This window comes from Mytilus trossulus, chromosome 12, assembly GCF_036588685.1.
Source record: "Mytilus trossulus isolate FHL-02 chromosome 12, PNRI_Mtr1.1.1.hap1, whole genome shotgun sequence".
Lineage (NCBI taxonomy): Eukaryota > Metazoa > Mollusca > Bivalvia > Mytilida > Mytilidae > Mytilus > Mytilus trossulus.
The window spans coordinates 24,468,570-24,489,184 of NC_086384.1; the positions used below are offsets into that span (position 1 = coordinate 24,468,570).

The 20,615-nt window shown below is 31.8% G+C and overlaps 1 protein-coding gene across 1 annotated transcript in view; it reads right to left on the reverse strand.

Annotated features, from left to right (window-relative positions):
- Positions 1-1,149: 1,149 nt before the first annotated feature.
- Positions 1,150-20,615, reverse strand: part of LOC134693442 (neprilysin-1-like) — a 42,593-nt gene continuing 23,127 nt past the window's right edge. The window contains exons 8-22 of the mRNA XM_063554268.1: positions 16,686-16,778; positions 14,840-14,985; positions 13,477-13,570; positions 12,790-12,918; positions 10,607-10,705; positions 9,804-9,881; positions 9,137-9,240; positions 7,317-7,375; positions 6,573-6,624; positions 6,226-6,293; positions 4,579-4,718; positions 4,253-4,318; positions 3,655-3,750; positions 3,085-3,161; positions 1,150-1,378 (exon numbers count right to left, since the gene is read on the reverse strand). Coding sequence (XP_063410338.1) covers positions 1,279-1,378; positions 3,085-3,161; positions 3,655-3,750; positions 4,253-4,318; positions 4,579-4,718; positions 6,226-6,293; positions 6,573-6,624; positions 7,317-7,375; positions 9,137-9,240; positions 9,804-9,881; positions 10,607-10,705; positions 12,790-12,918; positions 13,477-13,570; positions 14,840-14,985; positions 16,686-16,778 — 1,401 coding nt within the window. The 3' untranslated portion in view covers positions 1,150-1,278. The remainder of the gene's footprint in view (positions 1,379-3,084; positions 3,162-3,654; positions 3,751-4,252; positions 4,319-4,578; positions 4,719-6,225; positions 6,294-6,572; positions 6,625-7,316; positions 7,376-9,136; positions 9,241-9,803; positions 9,882-10,606; positions 10,706-12,789; positions 12,919-13,476; positions 13,571-14,839; positions 14,986-16,685; positions 16,779-20,615) is intronic.

The window sequence follows — 20,615 nt, forward strand, 5'->3', positions numbered from 1 at the left end:
GTGTGTTTCCTTTTCTTGTTAGATGATTTCTCGTGTTGTGAATATTGGTGTTTGTTTTTTTTTGCCATATTTATGGGCATTATGTTTTCTGGTCTGTGCGTCCGTTCGTTCGTCCGTGTGTCCCGCTTCAGGTTAAAACTTTTGGTCGAGGTAGTTTTTGATGAAATTGAAGTCCAATCAACCTGAAACTTAGTACACATCTTACTTATGATATGATCTTTCTCATTTTAATGCCAATTAGAGATTTCCACCCATTTTCACGGTCCATTAAACATAGAAAATGGTAATGCGGATGGGGCATCCGTGTACTATGGACACATTCTTGTTTTGCTTATGTATATATGTTTTGTTATTTTAAAGAAATGAATTCCGCTTGGCTCTGCGAGAGGTAAAACATATGCAGCTTCGCTAGATCACAATGATGTCTTCTAATCTGATGACTTTTCTCTCTGAATGTAGAACATCCTTTGAACATGGAACATCTTTGTACTACTTGTTGAGGGGTTAGTGGGAAATTTATTGAAATATCAAATCGTTCTTTATTTTGCAGATGTTTCCATATTGCTTTGTATTATTTCTTATTCTACGGAATATAAAATGAATAATTTTACTGTTCCTTTTGGCGCCAATAAATTAATAAACCAACCAAACATCTTTAGGACAGAAGCAATAATGTTAAATTATTAGATTTTTTTTTTAAATTTTTATTTTTGTAAATTTAAAAGTATCAAATCGAAATAAACATAACGAAAAACACATATATGGAGATTTTTTTTCTCGATATCGTCGTTTTTCATAACGGCCTTCCAGAAAGTGAATGAAAGTTTTTTTTTTTTAAATAGTCACAATATTTATAAGTAATTAATTGACTATATACTTTATTGTTAAATTTCTATATGTTTGTTAACTTATGATGTAAACGTAGGAATATTGTAATATTGTGTAATGAATTCAGGTTCAGATGAATGCCATGTTCATTTTGCATTTAAATACCAAGTTATGTTTGTTTTTAGTCATAAAACTGATAGAGACCAACTTAAAATCAATATACACATTTTTATTTTGTATTATAAAATATCTAAAAATCACAATAAAATAATACAAAAGTCATTCAATGGAATTCAATGATTTCACAAACAATAATATTACAAAAAAATCAATACTAATTCCTGATACAATTGATAAAAATACTCCGTATTTCCTAATAAACATTTGCATATTTTCAATAAACAATTTATCACATATAATTACATTAACAATCATCCAATAACAAGCCATTTACCATAGATAACATTTCTTGTAAGGATTCATATAACTTCCCTGTTTGCAGCTGAAGGCTTCGGAAAAGTCTTTAGAATTTTGTAGGGTTCCAATAACTCTGAAAATATTTTGAAAGTTTAAATTGCTTGTAATCCAGATATCAAATATGCAACTATATCCGTGCTCCCAAGTCAGGAGCCTCTGGCCTTTGTTAGTCTTGTGTGATTTTTGATTTAGTTTCTTGTGTATAATTTGGAGTTTAGTATGACGTCCATTATCGCTGTACTAGTATACATATTTTTTAAGGGGCCAGCTGAAGGACACCTATTGGTGCGGGAATTCTCGCTACATTGAAGACCCATTGGTGGCCTTCGGCTGTTGTCTGCTCTATGGTCGGGTTGTTGTCGCTTTGACACATTCCCCATTTCCTTTCTCAATTTTAACCATATCAACTTTATCACAAATTAATAACAAAGCACATGTAGCATGATCACTTCTGATTTCCCATGTGACCACCTTTGTTTCTATTAACAAAACCATATATATTTGTATAATAACAAACAGTTGAAGGTAAAATTTCTATATTCTAAATTGAATTCAGTGCCGAGGTTAGAAATAGAAAAGGATTTGTCTTTATCATAAATATTCTTTACATTTGACTGGAAATCCGCCGTTGTATAGATACGTGAATACGTTAGGAGCTATTCATACGTGCAAAAGGGACGTAAAAAGAATAGTCCCATCCTCAAAATGTTCAACTTTACCTGATTAAGTTTGAAAGTTGTTTTTTTAAACTCCATCAACGGAAAATTTATGAGAGTCATGTTCTAAATTGATTTCAATACCGTAGCAATGAGTTTGACCTATGCTGGTCAATATATTTCAATTTGTACCCATGATATTTCTTATTTTGTTAATTTTATAGAGTGAAATGATAATTTAGAAAATATGAGCCTCATAGCCATATACATATATTCATGTTGAGTTATTCGTGTGGAGGACGAATATTTATTATCACTGTATCTATGCGCTTTATCGTGATATATTAACTGGAATTAGCAAGAGAGAGAGAGAAAGAGAGGCGTACATGTATATACCGTAGTGATAGATTATAAGTTGAAAACAAACTGACAACGATGTGGCAAAAACGAAACCCACAAAAAGTAAGACAACAGTTCACAAAACACAACATAGAAAACTATAGACTGAGCAATACGAACTTCGTGTTGATGATTAATAACAAAGGTGACATAAGATGCATTTCAGTTGCAGGTAAACCCAGAAGGCATGTTTGAAAAGAAGATGTGATATAATTGTCAAATAGACAACTCTCCAAAAGAGCTTAAATGACACAGAAATTAACAATTATAGGTCACCGTACGGCCGTCAACAACGAGCAAAGCCCATATCGCATGGTTAGCTATATGAGGCCCCGAAATGACAAAGGTAAAACAATTCAAACGAAAAAAATAACGGCCTAATTTTGTGTATAAAAATGAAGGAAATAAATATGAAACACATAAACAAACGACAACCACTGCATTACAGGCTATTAACTTGTGACAGGCACATACATACAGAATGCGTCGGGGTTAAATATGTTAGCGGGATCATAGCCCTTCCCTTTACCTGGGAAAGTGCATTATAATGCATTGTTCATCGCTATATATTGCATTATCACAAGTTCATTTCAGACATTTTTGCTTATTCATTTGGAAGTTAAATTGATGAAGAAGTGTTAAAAATCCTGAGTTGAACGGTTGGTCATAGTGAAAGAAACTATATATTGAAATATAAAAATACTATTAGTATATCAAGTCTTACCTAAACCTCCCTGGACTGTGTACACCAGTTAATATTCTATTGATTGCACTCTCCCGTCTCATACTTCCACACCAAACCTGACAATAATGAAGAGGTTATGAAGATATGTTCAAAACTTTGAAATTATATCATGTGTCTTTGTAGTTAATAAGTAGTTTTAAATAACTTCGCGATGTTAAAAGATTGCGATAATATATTCTGTGATCGAGAATAAACAAATATTCGATGCCCTCGACTAAATTGCTCCGCGATTGTATAACTCAAAATAAGAAATCAGGAGAAAAAGGCTAGTCGGATTTATATTTGTTGGTTCGAGCAATAACAACAGACAGGAAGACGTGTTCATTATCAATTAATCTGACTACTAGCCAACCAGGTTTTGCTGCGTGCTAAGTTGGAGGCAACACACAAGAATCTTATAGTCATTGGTTTCACCCCACCATGGATCGAGCCCATGCTCCCTGTTCCGTACTCAAATCGAGTACGTAAACACGTGACTGCTGATGAGGTTTATACATAAAAGAAATGTAGGAGATAATATAATTTATTGTTTCAAATATTCGCCATTACCTGAGCAAAACCAATAAAGAAAAGTTGGTCATGATTATATTTCAATCCCGGAAGCTGTTTTTCTTCACCATTTTCGGCTACCCATCTTTTGTATGCCTATAGTTATACAAACATATCAAACGTTAATTGAACAACTTTTAACTTTAACAAAGTTTTTATGTACAATCGACATTATGAATTAACGTATGTGTTCTGTATCATAAAGATGAAAATGAAAAATTGAATATATCATAATGTATATTTAGAAAAACATTGTGTTTGAATTATCTATTTTAAAGTATCCAAGGTTTTAAACATAATCTGAAAGTACTAGACTAAGTATCTTTTATTTATACTATACCTTGAATCGAAAAAAAAATTAATTCCAAAATCTATTCTATGTTCTATGTAACAAATATTATTTTTAACATACAAAAGACAAGGTATTGAAATTTCAATTCTGATTTTTCATTGTTTTAAAAATGCAAACAGCTATAACTTACTATTTTAACGAATCGAAGAGTAGTGGACTAAAATATGTAAAAGTTTTTCTCATAATAAGTTATTCTAAGTGATCATATTCAAAATAAGATGTCTCAAAAAAGCATAGTAGGATTACCCTGAAACTTTGCTTCAAACCACCGTTATCTGCAATATTCTCTCCCAAAGTGTTAATGCCATTCACCTATAAATATAAAAATGATTCTATTTAGCTGAGTGCTCTATCATATATATTTCCAATTGTAATGTATTTTCAAGCAAATTTTCATTCAATTTAAAAATGATTTATGAAATATAAAATAAACAGCGTAAACAAGCATGGTCTTAAAATTCAATATCAATCTCAACTTGAAAACACAAAATGGTGGGTGTTTGGCTCATCAATAAAAGCCGAAAGACATTTGCATTATTTCAGTACTCATCTAAATTAAACTGAATACACACATTTAAACCTTCATCCACCAACTCTGGAAGGGTAAAATTACTGTACTGGTTTACAAGGCACTGTGTTTGTGTATCAAACCTCGCTATCACTTCATCCGACCACCACTGGACAAGGTTGCCATCTTTGTCATATTGTCTTCCTGTTAAGTAAATATCAAATTGCTTCAATAAAATTTCTGACATTAATTTAAATCATTTATTTAATGCAATTCATCATATGTCTTGAATATTTGTCTTGTTCAAAATAAACAAGGGATACCAACCTAAACTGTCCCAGGTTAGGGGAGGGTTTGAATCCCGCTAATATGTTTAACCCCGCCACATTATTTATGTATGTGCCTGTCCTTAGTCAGGAGCCTGTAATTCAGTGGTTGTCGTTTGTTTATGTGTTGCATAATTGTTTTTCGTTCATTTTTTTTTACATAAATAAGGCCGTTAGTTTTCTCGCTTGAATTGTTTTACATTGTCTTATCGGGGCCTTTTATACATATGGCAAAATCAAAGGTACTTTATTCAAATGATTTGCACCACGTGACTTTGTCCCTTTTGATCAAATTACCTCCCTTAGCTTAAGATTGAAAATATAATTTATTTTAGATTTGCGGATAATCACGTCCTTTTCGGTCATGTATCTAAAACTAATGTATCTTTAAAAACTTCCTTTGGCGGATATTTACAAAAATGCTGTGTAATTACTCTAAGGGAAAATGCTTAAAATTTGACTTTTTACGAAATGGAAAGATTGAAATCATCATGTTTTTTTTAAAGAATTTGGCCGAAAACTTAAGATAGCAGGTAAGTTTAAAGTTATTTGACTTTAAAATTCAACCTGCAAGGTGTTTCCCTATATGCGAACAAATCATGAACAATATCTTCTTGCATATGTATTTCTGTTTTGAATCTTGCTATTTTACGATTTTCCGTCATTTTATATGATCTTATATAGCAATTATACTATGACTACGCTTCCGATTTTTAAACTAAAAAGGCCGAAAGATTTCAGAGTAGACAATGTCCATTTGTATACAGACAGACGCCTAAAAACATGTACAATTCACCTATATGCGAACAAATTGTTCATTCGAGATAGGCATTGGCATATTGGTATTTTTATTTAAGGGGCTTATATAATCCTATTGTAATGGCTGCCGTCATGAAAAGGCAAAATGGCCGCTATGCAAATTAGCATACTACCCCAAATTTTGCCATATGAGGTGACTATATGCGGTATGGGCTTTGCTCATTGTTGAAGGCCGTACGGTGACCTATAATTGTTAATATTTGTGTCATTTTGGTCTTTTGTAGATAGTTGTCTCATTGGCAATCATACCACATCTTCTTTTTTATATAACTGTTGCAATCGTCATTACTTCTCTTCCTGGAGATGTAATGACATTTTTTTTGTTTTTCCGTTCATTTATATTTTGGAAACATGTTATTTTGAAGCTACACTTTCAAGCACGACTGTGGCTTGTCTGTTAGTTAACCAGTTAGTAAACTTAGTGTTTGAGAATGATTACATTTGAAATGTATGATAAATTACTTCAAACAACTGAAACTAATGATAATACATGAAGTTAGTAAATGTACTGTCCAACATGATCAGTTAAAAAGATATACCACTACAACATGTACAACATATCAAACCTCTATCATCAAATCCATGTGTTATTTCATGACCAATGACAACTCCAATTCCTCCATAGTTCAAGGATCTAGGACAAAAATTAATAATTATCCGAATTGAAATTAACTATTACATATAACAAAGAAATATGAAAGAAGTTATTTAGACAGATTTTTGAGAAAAGACTAAATTAGAATCATAAATGCTGTTTGATTCTTTTTACGATATCTAACTGCAACATAGACACATTCATTAGGATATCAGTGTATGAAAGGAATGTGTACATTTGCGCAATATGTTTGATAGATTTGTACTTTAATTTCAACTATCTAGCAAAAAGTTGATACCGTTCTACGATTTCACTTACTTTGGTCGGTCTTTGCTGTAGAACGGTGGCTGAAGTATTCCTGCTGGAAACACTGTAAATAAGTATTTACATTTTATGATTTGTGGCATATAGATTAAGGTATACACAACATATTTGCACATTATTTGCTTATTCTTGATCTTCTCTTTACTTTTTTTCTTCATTTTCACGTAATCTTCATTTGGAAATAATTTTCTATGTTCATAATTATATTTTAACTTTAAGATACTGAGGCTTTTCTACCTTAGACATAGATTACGTTAGCTGCTTTTGGCAAAACCTTTAGGAATTTTAAGTCCTCACTTATCTCAACTTCGAACTTTATTTCGATTTTTTTGCTTTTTTTTATTCAAGCGTCACTGGTGAGTCTATTGTAGACAAAACACGCGTCTGGCGCTAATACAAAACATGGTATCTATATTGAGTTTATTTCTATGAATATATGAACAAAACTATGTCAAAACAACTGAAATAAATTGTATTATCATGTGTTTGCATTCATTCCTCATTTTGTACTATCACCACATATGCTGAAATTGCAAACAAAAATGATAGGAATTGTCCCTGTATCTTTGAAGAGGTATTTTCTGTCACAAATCTTGCCGCTGAAACAAGACATTTGAATTTCGTGTGTATTGAGTAAGATACTTGCTTAGAATTCTTTGATTTTCAAAGCGAATATGATTTAAATGTTTAAAATGTTCATTAGATAAAGAACGAGATGTGATAAACGACGCAACTTACTTATTCGATTATAAACCGAGTTATAATATGCATTCACTGTCGCAGGAGCCGTACTCCATCTACAAAGTATATCATACATAAAAATATGTAACAATAAGCATCATGATTTCTTCGTATAATGAATAGTTTTGGAGAGTGACCATTAAATAATGTATGCATGCTTAAAATCATTAAAGGTTGCATGGATACAAAATAAAAGCAAAAATGTTATTTATAAAAGGATTTCTAAATGGACACAGTTGCGAGTTTTGTAATACCTCGATATCCTCTACTGACAAAAATGTATGAAATCCATAACATTTGCAAGCATCACCATTTCATCATTGTTCATGCCTGGTTGCAAAATTCGTATTAATATATCAGTGTTTTCAAGTTGTTGAGTAAACATACTTGAGATATCTTTTATATGTTCATTCATGGAACTTTTTAGGGTTTTGTTTCAAATATACATATCCTTTCCGTAATTCGCGTCCGACATTTCTTTCTCAATTTTTTTAGATTTCGACATCGTTAAACTATCGTTGCCTTTATCTTCATGTTTCCATAATTGATATTGGGGATTTCTTAGTGACGTTTCGTTTAGAATTATCCTTTGAGTTTTTTTTATTATTTGATTTTAATACAGAAAACAAGGCAATTTCAACATTTAACAGTTTTTTGCATTGTTAAATAAAAATATATACATTGAACATGGTTATAGAGACACAAACATTTAACCTCTTCTGGCAGACTAGGTACGCATTTACATAAAGGCAAATTTGTACAAAGTCTATTAACATAAAAAAACACAAAGTAATCTTGCCAATTTTTTTCACTTTTAGTTCGATGTCCTGTCACTCTGATTCAGGCAGTAGTTGCATATCATTCACATGAGCCACTTTGAACTTGGAATTGAAAAACCACTAAAGGTTCACTACTGCGTCGATGTCACTGCTGGTGGACGTTTCGTCCCCGAGGATATCACCAGCCCAGTAGTCAGCAATTCGGTGTTGACATGAATATCAATTATATGGTCATTTTTATAAATTTGCTCTTTACAAAACTTTGATTTTTTCGAAAAACTAAGGATTTTCTTACCCAAAGAGTAGATTACCTTATCCGTATTTGGCACAACTTTTTGGAATTTTGGATCCTCAATGCTCTTCAACTTTGTATTTATTTGGCTTTTTAACTATTTTGATCTGAGCGTCACTGATGAGTCTTATGTAGACGAAACGCGCGTCTGGCGTATAAAATTATAATCCTGATACTTTTGATAACTATTTGATCTAGATCTTAAATGTGAAATTTACAAAGACGTAGATTTAAAACCAGGGTCGTAGAAAAACGGACTTTTCAAATTGTTATTTGCTAAGTTTCCTTTTATTAGTTATGTCGTACACTCCTTCATATTAAGTTTCATAGCAGATTCAAATCATTATTTAAATTCCTGTTCAGAATACGTACTTCATAAAAGTAATTATTTTATAACCGAAAACTCTACCGAGTTTAATTTACTGAAAAATAACTTCACTAAGAATTCACAATTATAATTGTCCGGCCGAAACGTTCTTCCAGTGTCTCAACTTAAAAAAAACATGTATGCGCATTATAAGACCTTAAGACACCAGAATAGTCGTCAGATCTATTTTTTCCTATTGTGATATATCCCATAATCATATTTGGTTTACTGCATCTGGATTCGCAAATGGTTTACACATTAGAAACATCGGTAAGCAATTGTTGTTTTATCTTTCCTATTCATGTAGTTCTTTGCATCCTTAGACATAGGTTCTTTTTTAACAGCATAATATCATCTTTAAAGATTTGGTCATACTTACACATTCTTATTGACAGGTTCCCGTAGGAATAAGAAACTGTCAGCAGATATAGAACTGATTACATTCAGTACATTTGCCAAGTATGTGTCAGCATTAATTGTAATCTGAATAATATAATAATTTGCATAATCAGAATTGAGGTTTAACCATTGCATTGAAGTTTAAAACAAACTGGCAAACTCAAACAAATCATTACAGCCCTTTAAGTTATAATAACGCATTTTGAATGTGGTAACAGAGCTACTGAGCACTTTAAATTCAAAAAGAATGCTAGGAAGACTTCATAAATTGACATTCAAATGTGTTCAAATAACTACGCAATTGTCTTTATGGTCGATGATACTGTTGGTGGACGTGTCACCAGCCCAACCGTCGTCAGTTTTGTGTTGACATAAAAAAAAATGTGGCTCCGAGTTTATAATGCTTTCCAACTTCGTATTTTATTTTGGCACGCCAACTTCTTTGATCCAAGAATAATTCGTAAGTTGCTTGTAGACGAAATTTTATTGATTTTATTTTATAGATTCTTTTATCATTGTTTATCTTTGTTTTGATTCGTGATTTACAAGCCATAATCTCTCAGCACGGATATAATTCAAGATCTTTGATTATGTTCATCATATTAATCCGTGTATGTCCTCAATGTTCCATAAGTGATATTACTTACATTCTGGTAAATTTCATTCAAAATCTCATCATCCATAATGTCATCTTGGTATCCTATCTTCTTTTGAATAAAATCAGCCTGTGTAAAAAAAAATTGTAAATTGTATAAACCAAATGGAAATAAAATTACTGGTATAAACATTTGATGCGTCCAAAGCGATTTTCTATTTTAACCTGCACCAAGAAAGCACGAACCAAAAATTGAAAGTCAATGCTGTATTGTAATTTCTATACATGAAACAGTATTTTGCTGAAATGGAAAAAAAAAACCCAGACAAATCCTAAGGTCAAATTTGCCTGTGGAAGTTCGATCCTTAATTTCTTAATACTTTCTAAAACTATCAATGAAAAATGAAAAGAAGAAACTACTGAACATATGAAAAAAAAATCATTTGTCAAACAAATTTCAAAACAAAAGAAAAGGATATTGTGCAATCATATAAAAAAGACGAAGTGGTATGATTGCCAATGAGGCAACTCTCCACTAGATACCAAAATGACACAGAAATTAACAACTATGGGTCACCGTACGGCCAAACGAGCAAACCAAATTCCGCATAGTCAGCTATAAAAGGCCCCGAAATTACAATGTAAAACAATTCAAACGAGAAAACTAACGGCATTATTTACATATTGATAATGGATAGATAGATATATAGGAAGATGTGGTATGAAAAACAGTCAAACACTATAAATCTTGTTTATTTCGAATGTTCGAATTATTTAATTTGAAAACAAAATTGTAAAACTAATCGTATCTTGTCTTATCTTTCTAAAACAAAACATCATTCATTTTAAAGTTACCTTTTCTCTGGCAACAATACGTGTAGCATCATCCATCCAATCAGCATGCTCTAATAGTTCATGAAAAGACTCAAGCAGGTTACCAATCAATTGTAAGGTCTGAAACATACAACACCTTGTATATATGTGACATAGTAAACAAAATACATGGTTTCCTATTTTGATGGCACGCTTTTTCTTTACAATAAAGTACACACTTTATTAATATATAAACCCCAGATATAGAGCAGGAGGTTTTTTTTTATCTTGTTTTTTTTCTTCAACATATGCCATATAAACTCTTCAATTAGCTATTTCAGATGCACTTGAAATATTAGAACTGCCTGATCAACTAGTTGAACTTTAATTCTATACCTTGTTTAGCCATTTGATATTTTTGATTCGGGCGTCACATATAAGTATTTCGTAGTCACGTCTGACATACACAATTTGAATCCAGGTACCTTTGATGAGTTTTAAGTTACTCCTGATTAAAACTGTTAATAAGTTATTAAATTCTCCATCCCTAAACACTGGCTTTATATGACAATTTGAAACTAAAACCTGGCTTTATATGACAATTTGAAACTAAAACATGTCTTTCAGGACAAGACTGTTACCAGTAGATTACTAGTGACACACATTGAAAAATTTAAAACAAATGTATAACATGAACATCTTTAAAAGGACGCAAATGTTGTGTAAGAAGTCCCTGCTTCGCAAGTTGCTTTTCGTTGTGTTACTTAATTATTGTAAATAAAACATACGTATTAAAAAAGCAGTTGCTATTAACAAAATAGAGAGAAAGATAAAGGCAACAGTAGTATACCGATGTTCAAAACTCATAAATCGATAGACACAAACAAATCATGGTCATAAACCAAAACCGAGGGAAACGCATCAAATACAAGAAAATGACGACACAACATTAAAATGTAACACACACAGAAACGAACTAAGCATTAGACAAAATTCGATGCGAATAACAAATGTAACATCAAAACTAAATACATGCATTTGGGATAGAAAAGTGCCGTGACACGTCTTATAATAATGTGAAGTCATACTCAAATATAAGAGGAAACAAGCGACATAAAAGAAACACAACGTGAAAATGTAAAACACACACAGAAACGAACTATAATATAACAATGACTATATTCCTGACTTGGTACAGCACATTTTTTAAAGAAAAAAATGGTGGGTTGAACCTGGTTTTTTGGCATGTCAAACCTCCCTCTTTTATGTCCATGTGACATATAACATTAAAATGACAACACAACATGACAGGACTACAATACAAATTGAAGAGAAAGTGATTACGGTTATAAGAAGTGCCAGATCTTAAATTGAAAAGGTACAAAGACAAGTTGCACAATATGTGACCAGCAGACATAGAAATAAATCAAGTGTCAGAATCATGATAACCGAATTAGGATGGAGAAGCTTTCAAATGAGACAAAGACAAAAAAAATGAAAGAGAAGCATAACTCACCATGTCTTACAAAATAACAAACGATCTTGTAGCCATAGACAAGATTAAATATCTGCAAAATCAAAGAGAAGCTCAAACCGGACAGGGACACCATTCTTACCTATTACAATCAGCTCCAAAAACTGTTTGAAATGGTCCTTCTTCATAAACACAGTCAATGACTGGAACAAACTACCATCAGATATCGTCACGCATAGTCTATTGAGATATTCAAGTTTCAAGTGACCAAAACCTTAAACTAAATCAACAATTTCTTTTTACCTGTTTTTAACATGTGTGTAATCATGCACAACTTGCAAGAATATTCATGCTGTTAAATGTGGGCAGTATTTGACAAGAAGAGGATAGCCAAAAAAAATACAGTCTTCTGTCGGTCTTCTATTCGATCATTCCTGCCACTCCGCGATGTGTTATATGACAAGAAAAAATACTCATTTTCTATAAAGCTTACACTTGGTTCATTTCTATGTTTGCGGGTTACCTATTGTTCAGCTCGTCTTTGTACCTTTTCAATTTAAGATCTGGCACTGTATCTAACCGTAATCACTTTAGACTTAAATATCTCAATAGACTTTGCAGTGGTGATATCTAGTGGAAGTTTGTTCCAATCCTTGACAGTGTTTATGAAGAAGGAACCGAAAAGTAACAGTGGATTTCTTCTAAATAAAAAATAAATACTTGTATGACTATTTGCTCTAAAGAGGCTTACATCATTTTTAGCCGATTCATCAAATGATTCTTTGACAAAGAGTCTTCCAGTTGCCAGACCAAAATTAGTATTCACATATGACGTACAGTCTTTCCATCGAGCACGTGGTGTTGAGGTTCCATAAAGAATCTGTTGGTGAGAAACAAAAGATATGTATTTTTTTCAACAAAAAAAAACTGAAGTTGATTATAAATATTTGATACGATTGTGTCTATAAAACCTTAAAATGATTCATTTGCAAGTTATCATATTAGTCGTCCGGTAGATAATGTTGTTGTAACAATTCAACACAATTAATGTGGATTCCAGAGTTCCAAGGACGAGTAATGAATTCCGACATTTCTGACGTTGCTCTCTCCGTTGTGTTTTGGGTTTTAAAATTAAAATCTTGTCGAAAACGATTGTTTTACTTTTTGTTGACTCACTTGGATTCCTATGATCAAATATGAGCACACAAATGTTCTCTTAAAATTGTGCAGAACCTTAAAATATGTTGCCAATTGCTATTCTGAAAAGACAATAGTGTTTTGCTTTTCTCTAAATTTCTTTGTTAAAAGGGAGTAGAAAATTGTGTCTGAGAACTCACTTTTTACTTTTCCAGAGCGAATGTTCCTAAATGTTTATTTGGAGCGTAAATAGTAGCTAATTTACATCATTTCAATTTATATGTATAAGATATTTACCAACCTGATTATAATTTTGAATGAGATCTTTAAAACGCTGTGATAGATTGTTAGCTCTGTTCTGCATTATTCTCCATATCATAAAATTCGCTATTGTCCTTTACAATAAATAAAAAAGTCATAACAAAGTTCTTCTAGGTAGTTCAGGTTTTATTGGAAAAAAACTTGTAATTTGAAATATGTTTCATAGTTGACTGATCATTTTGTTTTTGCTATATTATTTGTACCTATTCGTTGAGGGCAAGGAACCAGTTTGGCCCGAAATGATTATAAATATACAATGTGAAATAAATAATAAGGTTTATTCATACACCTTTCAATTACATATTATGTTTCTTTCGACGGAAACATACATTGCTTTAGTTGTAAACTTCTATGTCATTGGTCTCTGATAGAGAGCTGTCTCACAGGCTATCGTACAATATCTTCTTCTTTATATATTATAATTAAAGAACGATAAATAACATATTAAAGATATTTCTTATTTAAAAAAAAAAAAGCTTGTGGCAAAGACATTCCCCATATTATCATATGTCAGACACAACACTTTTTCCAGAAAAAAAACATCATATCTTAATTTTTATGAAAACTTCCCTCTGACTTAAAAAAAAAAGTAGCTACAATCATGATTATCGCTGACCTACCTGTTACCAAACCATGACTAGCTAAAGCATGAACTTGTGTGATACATCTTGAAATATATGTTATAATACATTTACAGTTATACAATTATTTATGATTACTTTATAACGCCTTGGTCACACCTTACTGGATAGCACGAACGGACGCCTAACGGATGAAAATAAAAGTTGCCGTTGACAAAATTTGTATCCGTTGGGAGTCCGTTGATGTACTGACCGAATAAAACGGACGTGTAACAAATGCATAACGGACACACACCAGATACGCAACGTACGAGAAACGGATACGTAACGAACAGAACGTATGTCGAACGTACATCCAACAGACGAGTACCGCATAAAATGGAACCAAACGGAAGTTTACCGGATAAAACAGATGAACAAGATATACGAAAAAATTCAACCGGACAAAACGGACGCCGATGGATAAAACTTACGCTCAACGGACATGCAACGGATATGGAAGAACGTCTAACGGATAATAACGGACGTCTTACGGACATGAACGGATTGAACAAAAGTTATCCTTTATGCATCCGTTCGAGGCTATCTGTTAAGGTGTGACCGATGCTTTGTATATGTTCTTATAATTTGAAATTCTATAGTTCTATATACTAGATAATTTTTACTCATTCTATCATCTAAAGTTATAAATGTATATAATTGATGCTCCTGTAGAGCATTTACTTCATCTGAGTTTGTTTAATAAAGTTCAGAAAGACTCACCTATTATCATATTTACTGAGTGTGCTAAATAAACGTTCAAAGTAAAGAGGTGCTCGTACAATTATTGGTTCATCAATAGGTATATCTATTTGTACCATCTCCGAGCCTAATGCTCCTTGTACGTAGTCAATCCAGTTGAATGGCAGCTTTTCAAATAAATACAAAATCACTAAATACATAACAATTACTGGTCTCTAATTACATGATTCAAATTAATAAGAATGTTTTCTAGAGTCCGAGCTTTTTACGGAATGAGCCGGCACAGAAGGACAATAAGGGCGAAATCCTGATCGTCTTTGTACTCTGCTTGTATTATGTATGGAAAAGACTTTTAAGTGAGTATAGAAATTCTCATTGTGAAATTTCGTTGGTTTTGTTTTACTTTAAAAGTACGCATTCCATTATTATATATATTGTGTAGAAAATATCAACAAACTTTAACCAGATATACAATGTAAGTTAAATATATATGTGTAGTTTCACAATACAACAGAAATCACGAATCTTGTGTACAGCTTTGCAATTTGTGATTCATCAAAAAACTTCAGAGATATGCTCTGCATCTAGGACATCCCTAAAGCCCTAACAATAACTTCTTATGCATTTATCATATCAAATCAAAATTCATTATGCATTTCAATGACAGCAACAATATAATTACCTAGAAGATTATTAATCCAAAATTATTAATTGACTAATTTAATCATCTATCAATTATAACAGTAGCGTCTTTTAACATTTGCATTAACCGTGGAATTATTTTCGTTTTTTAACTAAACTTGGTGTAGTTTATTATTTTAAATTGAAAACAAACTCATTGTATTCTTTTTTAAAGGGACACTAGCTACCAAATTCATGTTCACGGATTTGACTTTTCATATTTTATTTATTACAATGTAAAACATTTTTCAAAACTATGAAAAGCATAAAATAATCAATTTACAGGACATGGTCTCAATAAGATAAAGCTTCGTTTCGTGTGAAGTATAGCTAAGACGCCATCTAATTAACTGTCGAGTTGACCTTCTATAACCATATCAGCTATATAAACATTAACATAGTTATAAAAAGATTAAGCAACTCATGCAATTTGATTTTTATAGTTATGTTAAATTTTGTATTATAGATTAAAAATTCTACGGGGTTAAATTGAGTTCATATGAATACGGATTTACTGAGGTCGAATTATTCACTTGCAAGTGACAAATTCATTATCAATGTTCATTGGACTAATTTAGCAAAACTGAACCATTTAAGCTGATTAAAGCAAAGTATTATTTAACTATTTCACTTTCATTAATGATTGAACAAAAAAAAAAATCACACTTTTGATGTACCTAGTGCCCCTTTAATAGGGCTGCATAATCTGTATTTCCTCGAACCTGTTACATATAGAATTATGTTTTGATGGGCAGATTCAGCAAAACATTAGAAAACAATTTCTCTAATTCTATGGAAATTTATCCCTTTCCGAACCCATTGTATAAAAAAATTTAATCAGCTGGTGATCTCAAAAGATCATTGTATGATTTTAAGGGTCATGACCTTTTTAGCTAACTGGATGAATCAAAATCAAATTAGAATCAAAAAGGTGTTAATGAAGTTGACAACTTCGTGCAATGTGAAAGGCACTCGAAGGGGATTTTCTGTTAACAAAAAAAGAAAATGTCTTTTTAATCATTAGAGAAACAGATTCTTACATAGTTACTCGTGGATTATCGGATTTATCCAATCCGATAATCCACTGGTATCAATGTAATAATCTATATATATATATCAAACACAGGTGATTCTTTTAAAAATACAGATCACCTCAATTAGCAAGAATTGTGGTATGATAACTTACGTTTGCAGTTGTAAAGTTTTTAGACAGGTCATGCAGCGGCATTTTGTTGTATAATGCCTCATTATCACGACGATCTTCCTCTGGTACAGTTATCTGTAAAACATAAATATCAACCTGATCTTTTATCACGTTTAAGTTTGGACACATTTAAATATTCATTACAAGACGAACAGGGTTGATGTTATAATAACCTCATCAAAGATACAATGCTAAAATTTTTGTACGCCAGATGCAGAGAACACATGGGTGGAGTTCATCTGTGATCAAATAACCTCAAAGGTCCTTTTGTATCTAGTGCATCTCTTACGTCCAAAACATATGTGCAGACACAACCTGCATTATTATTGAATTGTATCTTGTATAAATAAAGGCAACAGTAGTATACCGCTGTTCAAAACTCATAAATCCATGGACAAAAAACCAAAATCGGTATAACAAACAAAAACCGAGGGCTTATCATATGATTGTTGAAAGTCCTATGTAAAAAATAAAATAACAAAACTACCGAAACTCCCAGGTAAACGCGGAAAGTTCCTGATAAAATGGCAAAATCAAAAGCTCAAGCAAATCAAACGAATGGATAACAACTGTCAAGTCCAATCTTGGAACATGAACTTCATTATGTAGAAGCTGTTTGATTAAACTTAGTTTTATAGGTCAAGCAAAAACTAGTAATCGAGTACTAAAACTGGCCTCCTGTCTAGGTCTTATTTCTATAATTCAATACAATAGCCGGCAACGTTCTTGTATATTGTTAAATAATATTATGGCAAAAATTACAAATCGCATGAAATAATATTAACGGGGCAAATTTTTACTGCAACCGAGGCGTATTTTTGCAAATAATGGCTCTTCCGTGATGATAGAGACTAAAATGTTTGAAAGGCAAAATTTAAGTACAAACGATATCTAGGGCTTATAAATACAAGATAGACCAAACTTAAAGCCAAACCTCGACATGGAATCAGATGTAAAAATTACATAATATTGGTCCAAAAATCCTACGATTAAGTGCCCCTTTCATTGCATCACCTCTCACATATATATTTACCAGAATTACTGAATAATGCTAAAGTAACACCAGTTTTCAAGGATGGTGACAAGCTTTAAGCAACACATTACAGACCTATATCTGTTCTTTCAACTTTATCAAAATTAATAGAAAGACATATTTCTAATAAAATGTACAAATATTTATCTAAACGTAAACTTTAAACCCTACACAATCTGGTTTCAGGCTGCAGCATTCTTGTCAAACTTCACTTATCAAAATCATTGACAAATGGTTGCAAGAAATGAATGATGGCAATTTAAATCTAGCAATTTTATCATATTTTAAAAAAGCTTTTGATTTGGTAGATCATGATATTCTTTGTTTAAAGCTTGAAATTTATGGATTTAATGAGGCTACTGTTATTTTTTTCAAGTCATACCTCAATAAAGGAAAACAGCAGGTAAATGTTTATTCTGAACAACAACATGTAAACTTGGTGTTCCCCAAGATTCTATACTTGGTCCCCTATTGTTTGTACTATTTATAAACGACCTTCCCTTATGCATTGAAAATTGTGAAACAAACCTATATGCTGATAACACCACTCTTCATAAATCTGGGAAAAACATAGAAAACATACATGATGATGTTCAAGAAGATTTATACAGGGTTGAGGAGTGGTGTAAAATGAACAACATGTTCATTACTGCAAATAAAACCAAATGTTTGGTTACTGGAACAAAACAGAAACTATCAATTCAGACTTATCAATCAAACTTGATAATAAATTCAAAAGTTTTCCAAAATTCTTCATGTGAAAAATTACTAGATGTTAAAATTGACAACACACTTAACTGGAAAAATCAAATTGACCAAGTGCTAATATATCATCCAGAATATACCTTCTTTCTAAAATAAAGAAAAAATTTGATATAAATGCAAGGAAAACATATTACAATGGGTATATTCTTCCCTTAATTTACTACTGCTGTATTACTTGGGTGAATCTAAACTAGAGGCTCTAAAGAGCCTGTGTCGCTCACCTTGGTATATGTAAATTAAACAAAGGAAGCAGACAGTTCATGACAAAATTGTGTTTAGGTGATTGTGATGTGTTTGTACATCTTACTTTACTGAACATTCTTGCTGCTTACAATTATCTCTATCTGTAATGAACTTGTCCGTGTAGTTTCAGTGGAAAATTTTAGTAAAAATTTACAAATTTTATGAAAATTGTTAAAAATTGATTATAAAGGACAATAACTTATTAGGGGGTTAATTGACCATTTTCGTCATTTTGACTTATTTTTGAGTCTTAAATTGTTGTACATTATTGCTGTTGACAGTTTATCTCTATCTATAATAATATTCAAGATAATTACCCAAAACAGCAAAATTTCCTTAAAATTACCAATTTAGGGGCAGCAACCTAACAACGAGTTGCCCGATTTATCTAAAAATAGATCTTGACCAGAATTTTTTTTTTTATCCCTTGTCAGATTTGCTCTAAATGCTTTGGTTTTTGAGTTATAAGCCAAAACTGCATTTTACCCCTATGTTCTATTTTTAGCCATAGCGGCCATCTTGGTTGGTTTGCCCAGTCAAAAAACTAGATAGCCTAATAATGATTTTGGCTATGTTTGGTAAAATTTGGCCCAGTAGTTTTAGAGGAGAAGATTTTTGTAAAAGATAACTAAGATTTACGAAAAATTGTTAAAAATTGACTAAAGGGCAATAACTCCTAAAGGGGTCAACTGACCGTTTTGGTCCTATTGACTTATTTGTAAATTTTACTTTGCTATTTACAGTTTATCTCTATCCATAATAATATTCAAGATAATATCCAAAAACAGCAAAATTTCCTTAAAATTACCAATTCAGGTGCAGCAACCCAACAATGGGTTGTCTGATTTATCTAAAAATTTCAGGGCAGATAGATCTTGACCTGATAAACAATTTTATCCTGTCAAATTTGCTCTTAATGCTTTGGTTTTTGAGTTCTAAGCCAAAAACTGCATTTTAACCCTATGTTCTATTTTTAACCATGGCGGCCATCTTGGTTTGTTGACCGGGTCACAAAACACAATTTTAAAACTAAATACATCAATAATGATTGTGGCCAAGTTTGGTTAAATTTGGCCCAGTAGTTTCAGTGGAGAAGATTTTTGTAAAAGTTAACGACGACGGACGCCAAGTGACGAGAAAAGCTCACTTGGCCTTTTAGGTCAGGTGAGCTAAAAACTAAGGAAAAACAAGAATTTTAAAACTCCAAAAAAAGGGGACAAAGATTAATTTTAGATGAAGATCCTTTATCCCCCTCAGTCCCCTTATTTAAAAAACTTGGGTGGATGCCAGTTGACAATAGAATAAATAAATAATACCACAGATATTTACTTCTATATAAATGTATGGAAGCACCAATGTACCTAGTTCAAAAGTTTAAACTGAAATCAAATAATAATCTTTACTCCTTAAGAGGTGTCACTCAAAGTAATCTGATAGTTCCTAAGCCAAAAGCTGAACTATTTAAGAAATCCGTTGCTTTTCCTGGATCAGTATTATGGAATGGACTACCACACAAAATGCGTAAAGCTCAAAACACTTTTACTTTTAAGCAAAGTATCAGAAGTACCTAACACAATCCTGATAAGAAATGGTTGGTACATGTACAATGTATTTGTATATTCTTTATTTTTATTTGATTTTTTGACTACATGTATACTTCTTCAAGCATTATATCTTAATATGTTAATAACAATACATTGAACTACATGACTGTAAATTAACTATGTGCAAATATCTGTACACACTATTCTTATATATAACAATAAATATATCAAACACAATTTATAATTGCCGATCGCCCACAAGACTAGAAGGACACCGGATTTTATTATAATCTGTCATAACAAACATAATATTTATGCAAATAATAT